The 11,702-nt window shown below is 39.8% G+C and overlaps 1 protein-coding gene across 2 annotated transcripts in view; it reads right to left on the bottom strand.

The window, feature by feature from the left end:
* Window positions 1-1,562: 1,562 nt before the first annotated feature.
* cachd1 (cache domain containing 1) overlaps window positions 1,563-11,702 on the bottom strand; it is a 203,080-nt gene continuing 192,940 nt past the window's right edge. For both annotated transcript variants that reach the window (XM_034179556.1, XM_034179557.1), the window contains exon 27: window positions 1,563-7,727. In XM_034179556.1, the coding sequence (XP_034035447.1) occupies window positions 7,483-7,727 (245 nt within the window). In that variant the 3' untranslated portion in view covers window positions 1,563-7,482. The remainder of the gene's footprint in view (window positions 7,728-11,702) is intronic.

The following is an 11,702-nucleotide window of genomic DNA, read 5'->3' as shown; positions in this document are numbered from 1 at the left end:
AACACTCCTATGTTTTCCTTTGATATGACTTTGTAAGCTTTTGATACATCAGCAGATACCTTTGTCACACCCAGTTCTGCATTAATAATGTTCATAATTCCATCACAGAAGATTCCAATAGAATTGGATATCTGATTGTTCGCCAATGGCCTAACATCTCACCATGTGATGAACATGATCAGTGCTGGAGGATAATCATCCAAACACACCGGCATGAATGTCCTCAGGAGTGCAACTTTTCTGCTGATATTTGACACAAATATCTTCTTGAATGTTTTCCATGAAACAACTGCTACAGCCTTATCTGGAAGAAAATACAATTAGTAATCAAAAGGTTTGAAATAAATATGTGCTATTTAATTAACCCACCTCCTTCCTAGCCCATGAATCTTTCAAGGTACCTTTTATGATCAATGGAAGAATTCCAGTAAATTATGAGCAACACTAAAATCCCTTTTCTGTGCAGGTTTTATGGGTCATCTTATGAACAGCTAGGGTGCACTTTAATTTGCTTTGTTTTAATTAAGCAGTCGGATTTCCCTGGGTTGTGGGATAGGAGGTGGAATACCAAATTTAGAAAAGGGTCTGATTCCAAGTGGGTGTTTCAAGAAAAGACCTGTCAGCTTTACCATCTCAGCCCACCCTTCCAATTGGTTAGCAGCCTTGGTACAATGGATTGGCGTCCCATCCAGGGAGAGTTGTAGACTCATCCATTTCAAATTGCAGTGTCCAGGCCCATTGGACCTCGGGGACTGCAAAAGACTTACCTATTATGAACAAGCACCCCCCCCCCCCCCAAAAAAAAATCCTACACCGAGTAGCTCTGTGAAATGTAGCTGTCCTTAATGTCCCCATATGAACCTTTGAGACTAAATTAGGCTGGAGAACTATCTCTCTCACACACACACACACACACACACCTAAAAACAGGACGAGGAAGCGTCCAATAGCCAATCCCCCTGTTTTTTTTTTTTTTTTTTTTTAGGTGACTTATTCCATGACCTCCTACAGGAAGAACAGAATGACCCCACTGGCAAATAAAAGCTGACATTAGCATCATTTGGGCCTAAATACCAACAACCAAAATACTTCATGACGTGAGGTCAGCAGGTTCCTGGTGTTTGTTGCTGCTGACATTTCAAAGCCAGCAGGTCAACCGTGCAAGCAAATATGACCTCAGAGTGTAAAATATGTCTTCATTTATCCTTGTTGCTTACTTGAGGCAACACAGCAACAGCAGATTACAGACATTTTTCTCTCCTCCCTCTCACCTGCTACCCAACAGGCGCTTCACTGGGACTTTTTTTTAAATCAGAATTGAGTGATAGCATCTGCTGTACATACCCAATAAGGATCAAGCTTGACATGTATGTCATATAAGCCAACTCCAGTTATTTTAATCACAGTTGTGTCAAAGGCCAAGGCCAGTGGAAGCCCTCCCACCCCCTAAAAATTGTTTTGGAAAGAACAAATATGTACCATGGTCTGAGAGCAGACATTGTTCTAAACGCTCCGAACAAACCAAACGATACACTTGACATAAATAGAAGAAATAAAAACAGTCATTTTATATGTAAAACAGACTTTATCACAGTCACATTGCAATAATTCTCAATTTGATAACTTTATATGATACATGAGTGGGTGATGTACACATTCCTTCAGTACATTATGTGACTCAGAGTGTTCTGCACATACACACATAAACAACAGCTGGAAAATACCATTTAAGACACTCTGCAGGGACAAAAACAAACAAAACAAATTTCTGTATCAACAAAATTGAAAATCGGGGGTTAAGCCAAGTCAGACTCAGAGAGTATTTGAAGTGGAAATTGCCCAGAAAAATCCTACAAGATGTATTTAACGTGAGTGTGAATTTATAGATAGGCCAGTGTTTAGATTTTGACAGGAAATGGATATGCAGTCAGGACCGTAAGTATTTGGACAGTGGCGGGGAGGTTTGTTGCTTCTGTACACCAAACAGAGGAGTCAAAATGAAGCTCTGTTTTTGTAGTGAAAACTTTCAGCTTTAGACCAAGAGTTTAACGTGAATACTTTATTAACTATTTAAGAATTACACCCATTTTATTTTTTTTTATACATAGGTTTTGGTCCTTCTAAGGGCTGTGTCCCACAAAAGCGTACTGGGTGTAACCCGTAGTTTAGTGAGGATGCACCCTGGCGGTCTCCCTAAGGAGGTCTTTCAGGCAAGTCCAACCAGGAGGAGGCCCCAGGGAAGAGCCAGCGCTAGAGAGATTATATTTCCCAGCTGGCTTGGGAACGCCTTTGGATCTCCCTGGAAGAGTTACATGACGTGGCCAAGGATAGAGAACTGTGAAACGAGTTACTTTCTCTGCTGCCACCATGACCCAGACCCAGATAAGTGGCTGAAAATGAATGAATGAATGAATGAATAAATTAAATATAAAATTTATTGTCAATAAAGCCAGTTTCCTTTAGACAAGTCACTGAGTATGTCATTCATTTTCTTCTATCACTACAAAATTGGTACTGTTTGGTAAACCCTTCAGAGTTGTCTGCATGTCTTGTTGGCTTCCCTCACTCATCTACTTCTTACATATTGGTGTGAGAATTGGCTACTTCATACAGATTTATCAAACTTTTATTTATTTATTTTTTTTTAACAGGGTTTTTTTTTTTTTTTTTTATAAATGACTGATGTAAATGAAGTTCAAGACACATTCAGTGACTTGGAAATATTCAAGTATCCATCCCCTGACTTGTCTAAATAAACCTGGCTGCAAAAGTACAGTAATCCTGATATTTAGTTTGTCCAATTACCTATGGCCCTTGAAAATTTAAGGACTGCATATACTTAATTTCTAAGTAACAATTTCTTTTGGCTTCTCTCTTTTTTTTTTTGGTGTATGGCAGATCTGCATGTTAATTTGACTCGTTTTACGCCGGATGCCGTTCCTTTCACATCTCCACATTATATGAAGAATGGTCTTGAACTGAATGATCTTGAACTGAGGACCTTCTGTTTTGGAAGCCACCACACTGCCCAGAGTAGTTAATGCAGTATTTTTGTTAAATGGAGTGCATTTCTATCATGTGATGCATGCGCTCAAAGTGCTTTACAATGAGGCCTCTCTCACCCATTCACACTCACTGGTGCCAGCGTGCCGCCATGCAAGGCAGTCAACTGCACACCGGGAGCAACTTGGGGATTAAGGACTTCTAACAGAAGCAAAACTACAAAAATCACATTGTGATCCAAATACTTACAGTCTGGCTGTACATGAATAATCCTCTCACTGTAAACGATCTGATCGCATAATCATTCTATTGAAGATGACAGGATAATTCACCCTCTGAACACGTTACCAAAAAAAAAACAATTCTTTTTGTCTCAGCACAGTTGCTTAATTTGCACTTTCACATTTGAAAGGTCTTGAGCTCACATGCAAATGTTGGTGGAATTCCACTGCAGGAAGGAACTGTAAATGAAAACGTTTTACAGTCTAGAACCATCGCACAGCTCACACAACCAAAAATCTACCGTGGCCTCATTATTTTGGTCAAAACTGCCGGTTTGCATTTTAAAACACGCCATTCTGAAGACAAACAATAAAACATTGAACAGTAAGAAATCTCTGAAACAAGTGTCTGTTACTGACTTCCATCCAATATGGACCTGAAAAACATCCAAGGCATCGAAAATGGAGTGAGACACCACGAACAGATGACATCAACCCAAATATCTGAAACTGACAAACATTTAAAATAAAAATAAAAATGGAGCATACATTACAGATAGATATTTGTGATTTTTGTATTTACACTTCATAATGAATCTCTCTCTCTCTAAAAAAAGAAGTAACAGACCAGGTCATCACAATAAAGAAATAAGTCACTTGGAATAATTTCAACTGTCTTCTTTAATGCCATCTATAAACGATGCATTTGTGGAGTGTGGTCGCTCTGATTGGTTAATCACAGGCGTCAGCAGCAGCAGCATATCACCGTTATGACCAGGAGGAGACAACGTCGTCGTCCTGAGTCGGAAATGGAAATTAAATTTGCTTTGCACAAGATCCAGCACATGGATTTTACTTACAGCATCAGCTCAGCCTCAGAGGTGCAAAAACACAACATTCTGTCCCTAAGACATTGTTCTCCGTCTGTGAATCCCTCAGGATCTCTGCAAGCTTCTTGTCCTGATGCAGCAAATCTCTAAAACTGCTGTTAGTTTCTCTCCCCTGTCCCCAGGAGGCCGAAAAGGGCTACCGATACAGAGGACATGTCCACGACGGGTCTGACACACAAACAAACAAACCTACGTCAATGACTGATGTGATCACGTCATGTCTTCCTAAAACACTGCGACGTGCGGTGAGATTAAAGCTTATTATTCTCAACTTTGACAGACGGGTGCAGCAAAAGAACAACAACAACAAAAAAAACCCAATCAGTGTCTGAAAAGATCAATCATTTAACCATTCAACAGAGAAGTGTCCTTCATGAACAGAACCATTTGGTTGTTTAAAGCTACAGTGTGTAGGATTTAGAGCCATCTAGTGGTGAGGTTGCAGATTGCATTATGCCATTGCCAGTCATGATTTTGTTTCTCTTCATGTTTTTCTCACCTTTGGTCACAGAGATTCATGCAACATGCACAATCTTTATTATTCAATCAATCTTGTGCTTCTACAACTCTGTAATTCCGTTGCCATGCAACGACATCAACGTGGACATGACCCTTTCAAAGTTCTCCATCGCACTGGTGGGTGTTGTAAAGCAATTACCCCTGGAATAGTAGGGGGTGTGACATGGAGAGCAAGGCAAGACTGCTCCGCCACTGTCCCTGGTCTTTTTTTTTTTTTCATTTTTCCACATCAATTTCCACAATCACCGACACACAAACCAACATTACGTGTAATTTCCCTCTATCAACTGCGGGTCACTTGAGTGTCTTTGTAGTTTTTGACTCTGTTTTGTAAAGTTGGTCATATTTGCGGACTTTTCTGCCAAATGTTCCTCTATTTGATACGAGATGTAATCAGTGTGCGCACTGTAAAAACTTTTAAATACGATAGGAGAGGAAGGAGTGAAACCGGAAAAGTGACCAATCACAGCCCTTGCGGTCTCCCCATCATTTTGATGTGTAGTTTAAATTTTTGGGAGGTGCACATCAGGCTACAGTGAGGTGCTCAGAGAGGTTACGCAGCAATGCAGAGCGCCGCTGCAGAGATGGAGAAGAATAAAAGCAAAAGGGGCTACTGCACCAACATGGTGGTGCAACATGGCAGCCTCCATAATGGGGCATATAAAGAGTTCATTTTGAGCTCATGAAAACACGTCAATCTGCTTCTGCAAGTAATTACAAATGAACAAATGCTTATGAATGTTATATTCCATTTGGGATAATTCACACCCCTAAATTCTACACACTGTAACTTAAAATAACTTATCAAGAAAATAGAGCAAATTTTATGGAGTTTCACTCTCACAGCTACTATGAATCCTGGAAGTTCATAGTTGGAAACATTGTCTGTACTTTAGAAAACTCCTTTTTTCCATTATGAACTTGGACATACTTGTCGTACGTGCTGTGACATCACAGGGAGGTTTTCTTGAGGTTGTGCTGAAGTTACACTGCAGGCGTGCTACAGTTGTTTTAGCACGTGTGACACAGTAACATACTGATGTAGTACATCATCAAACTGTGTGCTGGATCGCATTCGTGGGCAACTGTGATGTTCAAGTGCTGATTTATTACAGTTATCAGTCGTGATGTTTAGAGATGCATAACAGTGAGAGAGGTTGACATTTTTCTACCTGGGCCCAATTGTTGGATGTGTTTGGGGTTAAACTTTTCATTTGGGACAACAACTTGATTTAATCAGCGCAGTGTTCATTCTGAAAGCGAACAACATCAGGGGTTAACCGGCTACATAATGTGATTGGACGGGGATGAGGGACTCGTGCCCTTTAATGCCGATCGAGCTGCCATGACCCGTTGGAGCACAGTGCTGCCTAATGGCCTGGTTGCCATTGCCGTTGTATAATCCCTCTTTTTAAAAGTTTCTTTATATTTGGTGAGGTAAACGGAGGTAAACGTGCACACGTTTACCTCCGTAGGGATTGTTGCCGTGCTTCCAGACACTTCTAATGGCATCTCTGTCTGTTCCGTGGTGATAAGAAGTAGTTTAGCGCATGTGTTTTTAGCTTTTCTCCGTGTCGTCACATGATGTAGCCGGTGTGACGTTCTAATTCAATACAGAAGGGTGCCGAAAATAGAATCAAACTTCCCCTGTAAGGATTTTCTCCTCTTTCTGTTTTGAGAAATAAAAAAACTTTTTAATGTGATCACAGATAATCTGGTTCAACTGGTTGAATTTAAACTGTTCTGTACCAAAGACAGACAACTTTAAAGTGCTTTGATACTTTGACCTTACACTGCTCAAGAACAACTGTAAACTAAATTACACTGGATGTAAATGGACTCAAGTTGAGATTAGCTGGTTTTGACTGGTTGTCAAAACCAAACTTTATATTTTGGACTGTTGGTTGATCAAAACCAGTGGTGAGAAACCATTATGTTGGGTTTCGAGCCCCCCCCAAATACATTTTGTAAATTTTTGACAACAGCTATGACGTCTGGGATATAGTCCTGTTACTGGCCTACTGTCTGGTTTGCCCCCCCACCTGTCTACCTCCTATTAAATAAGAGAAAAACAGGGCTTTTTTTTCTTCCCTGTTTGCCTTCTGTCCAGTTAAAAGACATTTATGAATAAAAATCCAAAATCCTGGTGTGTACGGGCAGCAGCTGTGGCTAAAGGCAGACATTTGCAGAGAAAACCAACGTTTTGAGTTTCCAGCTGCAAAGACATGGCAAGTAAAGCTGGACTAGAACTTCACAGCAGCTTCATGTCTCTGCTGGACAACAAGTTTTTTGTTTAGTTTTTTTATTCTGCAGAGGTAATCGTCAGTTTTCACTGTGCAGAATCATCTGAAGACGATATCTCCGTGTCCAAAGATGTCCTCAGGCTCCAGATGCCATTCTCAGTCAATTAAACACTGGTTCCAAAAATGATCCAGAGTATAAAAAACAGGCTTCTCGTCCATCGAGGCTTTTAACACCCAGTTATGTCCTCTCCTTGATGAAAGCATTTTTGTGCTCTTTTAGATTCTGAAACGCCTTCAGAAGATAAAAACGTTCCCACTTCCTGATGGGTACTGGCCTTCGTCTGGTGGTTAGCTGTGGCTGTCAAACTGCCAGACGGTGAAATGGGCTGAAGGAACGAAAAGATTGGCGGCGATGGCGTCAAAACAAGACCATGTAGACAACATCCATATGAAACTTAAAATCCACTGATGGCCACTCTCTCCGCCGTCATTCAGCCTGAGAGTTCTCCGGTGCGCCGTCTAATCCGGCACTACTGTTGTTTAAAAAAAATAGTCTATTATGTAAAAAGTTCCTCCCTGGAAGGAGGGCCCCTCCCACTCCGGGGATCAGCACTCTGCGTCCACGCTGTGCACGGTGACCGCGGCCTGCAGGTGATGCGTGTGCAACGGGTGGTGATGCGAGTGCGTGTGGCGGTATGGGTGGAATTTGTGGCTAAGCAGCGCAGCCGTCTGTGGAGGCGTGTCCAGCTCCAGGTCATCGTCATGATTACCGACGTCAACGCCAGCCGAGAGCGGGTCGTTGTTGCCGGGTGGATTCTCGCTGTCCTCCTGTGGACTCATGGTGCTGTATCCTGCAGGTACACACAAAGTGGTATTAGTGGACATATATAGTTTTAATCCTGAACAGCAGACTCCGCCCACAACTGACACAAAGTGTTTGTGACCTTGATGCAGCCTTAGGGTTGGGACCTCATGTGAGCTTGTTTTACCCAGAGTCCTTTTTAGTAATGACTGATGAAATATAAAATTAACCTCAATAACCACAAAAACATAAATCAAACACCTCTACAATATAATCTGTTTATCTAGTCCCCGGGGTGTACCTATGGCATGAGTGTCAAGTGTATGCATGGCTAATGATGAGTCATCATTTTTCCATCCAAAAAGACAAAAATTAATAAAGTAACATACAAATGTATGCACCAGCCAACCATTATTAGCTCATGTGTTATTTAGAAGGATGTATGGTGTAAGTTTCAAGTGTCAGCTATATATTGTTAGTGCTATTATCTTCACAAAAACAAACTAATAATAATAAAACAACTTTATCCTCATTAATATACACATATGTAAACCAAATGACCATACATTGTAATCTGCTCATCTAGTGCCTGGGTATTTTTAAGTGAGTATATACCAGGTATTGTTAATGAGCTATGTTTATACACTCAAATGAAATTAAAAAAATCCCACAGACTATATATGCACCAACTGTAAAATCTAATTACTGCATCTTCACCCCCCAGGTGGTACCTAAGGTGCAAGTATCAACTCTGTGTGTGTGTGTGTAATAATAATACATGTTATTTGGAGGCGCCCTTCAAGTCACCCAAGGTCACCTTACAAAAAGTAAGAGCATGAAAGATCACAAACATTATTAATACAAAACATCAACATAATAACAAGTGACAGACTCCAGTTAGAGGTCATAATCACCCTGACTACTCACCAGATATACCTATGGACCAGGTATACCACTGGTCCTAACCTCTTTATATTATGTGATGGTGTATGTTACATATGTTACAACCACAAAACTGATTTTAAAGTTCACATATAAAGGTAATACTTTCAAATAGCTAACAAACAAGATCCAGTTTTGTTCAGTTTACGAGAATAAAATATATGATTCTGTTGACATACACCATTAATCACCTTTAATTGTACTGCTGTCTCTAAATCTGTGGACTGAAAATCAACAAATAATGGCAATTCACCATAATTAAATGTTTTTTTTAATTATTATTATTGTTTGGAACATTCCTTAAGCTACTTTAATGCAACATACTGCCTACCATAAATGGAAAAACAACTTCAACATGCTCTCCTTAATACTAGGACTAGTGGACCCTCCCTAAAGCTAGTGGCAAGTTCCCCCTGTGGTGTAAGTATTAAGTGTACCTTGTTAGACAGTTATCCAGTTCTCAATAATGACAGGAATAAAATGCTGATAGAGGAAAGACATAAAAATTGATCCAATGAATCACAGTTACATACAGGTTTTTCTATCCAGAGACACACAAACACTTGGAGGACAAAACATGATGTCCGTTGCAAAGGCAGCAACTTGCAGTGACAGACGTTCTACACAGTAACCTGCATGGGGACGCGTTTTTCTAAAAATGATCTCTGATGGCTCAATGACAGTCACATGAACCCGCTGGGTATTTTTCATCCGTATGTTTCTCAGCTTTCTCAAGCAGTTTGAAAATGAAGCATCAATATTAATGATTAGTTTGCTGTACATATTGTACAAATGTTCCGCCTGCAGACAGAAGAATCAAGAGACGGGTGCAGTCAGGATATATTGGTAACTGGAGCAGTGGGAGGGCAGCTCTGCTGTCACACAGAAATGGGATTAGTGGGTCACAAAATAAGCAAATAACACTGAGCTTCGAGCTATAACACATGAAACTGTAGTAATAACAAATAATATGGAGAAATCAGGAAATGACTGCACATATTACCTGCAAATCTGCTTTAACTTCATGGTAATTACAATAATGGAGTTACTCTGCTTATTAATAGGTTAGCACTATTTATAACCTTATATATTTGTTGTTGTTGTTTTTTTTTAACTCAAGAGTCGTCACGCCGTTTCATGTCCTAACTGGGTTTCACCATGAAATCCATCTGAACCAGATGTTGTAAATCCAAGAACAAAAAATATTTGGGTGCTCATCTGGAGATAAACCTGTTTTAGGCTGTGAAACAACAACCTGCTGCACGGGAGAAACACTAATCTGCTGCTGCTAAACCAGAGTCGCTCATAAATAAATAGGACACTGCCATTTTGAATTTGGGGGGGGGGGGGGGGTGGGGGGGTGAGCACGCACTTTGATTTTTCTTCTGTCTCCTAAATGTGACAGTTCAGCAATTAATCACTTCTCAGAAAAATGGTCATCAATTTAACAAGCTGCTTATCCACTAAAAATGCAGAGCTTTGAGTGGCTACAGCTTCATTCACAGCTGCCACCATGTTTCACTTTTTTCAAAAATTATATATATATATATATATATATATATATATATATATATATATATATATATATATAGTTTAAGATAAACTGAATATGACTTCATCTGTCAGAAAAGGAAAGTTTTTTTCCCCCATGTATTTTTATGTCATTTTACACAGTAAATCAGTGATTTCCCAAAGTGTAGGCCACTGCCCCCTGGTTGACCTTGACGGCACTGACAATACATGATGACACGGTACTTCATATCCTAAAATCTTTTTTGTGTGTGTGTGTGTGTGTCTGCTTGATCATAGATCTCTACTTTGTTTTTTCATATTCTTAAAAGCAATAAGCCCCTGGTTCTTCTACAGTTAGGCCCTTAAATACCAAACCAAAGGTTCCCCAATTTACCCAGAATTATCCCTATCACATATAAGTACTCACGTACCACCAATAGGGGCGCACTACTCACTTTTCCCTGAATTTTACAAGTTTGCCAACAAACGCATTTCCATCTCTGCCTCCTTTGTAATCCTTGGTGTGAGAAAAGAAAGCTCTCCAGTTCTCCTTTGACTGCAGAGGATATAGCGGTTTCTTCTAGAAGCAGCTCTTCTCTGTTTTGCAGAGGGTAGAACTACACATCAGCTATGAAACATTTAACAGGTAGGTGCTCAACTGATTTTAAATTTTAGAAATGTTTGTAGCTGTTCATCTTTATTTACCATGTTATCGGTCTAAAAATTATTGGACAAAAATTTATCGCAGCATAATTAATACGATAATGGTTTTTAAAGTTATCTAAAAAGATAATCCGATAATGAAAATCGGTTTATCGGTTATCGGATTATTGGAACTGTGCCCATCACTGTGTATACGTATATGCAGTATGGACAATACTGCATCACTGGCAAAACCATTATTGTGACTTCGATATATTTTACAGTGTGATGTTGTGATGCACATAGCCTGTGTGTGTGTGTTTATTATCACGCCTTTCAGCAGTGTGACTGAGTGCACCTTTGAGCAGAGGAGAAATAACTTTAAATCTTCACCTCAGTAATTAATTTGTTCTAATCCCTGGTGCACAATCTCATTGGCTCTGTCCTCATGCTCTTCCATTTCACTAAGATTTCATCCCTTTCATCAGCTTTGCATTTTTTCTACTCGTACTCCACTTTTATTTTTGATTTTTTTTTTCACCTTTATTCCAACTTGTGCAACATGCAACTTTAATGTTTCCAGTGTTGCTGTAAAGCCTCTGATTCTCAGATGAAGCTCTAAATCGTCATCTTTTTTTACAAATTTTAAAACTAGTCAACAATAATTTGTCTGGACTAGTTTTTCCACACACTGTTGTCCACTCCACTGTACCAGCGATTTTCTATGTTACACATCCGTTTCTCTTCATATTCACCTTTTTTAATAGCATCATCCCTTGTGCAACAAAGGACACTTTTACCCAGAAGGAAGCGATGTACACATAGGTGATAAAACCCAGTGTGGGTGAAGCTGCCAGTGTGTACGTATCCTGTGTCAGAGCAGCATCAGATCAAACTGAAATGTCTACAAACTCTTTCAGGTAACATA

This window comes from Thalassophryne amazonica, chromosome 10 (assembly GCF_902500255.1).
Source record: "Thalassophryne amazonica chromosome 10, fThaAma1.1, whole genome shotgun sequence".
NCBI lineage: Eukaryota > Metazoa > Chordata > Actinopteri > Batrachoidiformes > Batrachoididae > Thalassophryne > Thalassophryne amazonica.
Note: the sequence above shows the minus strand (reverse complement) of the source record. Positions and strands in the feature narration are given on the sequence as shown.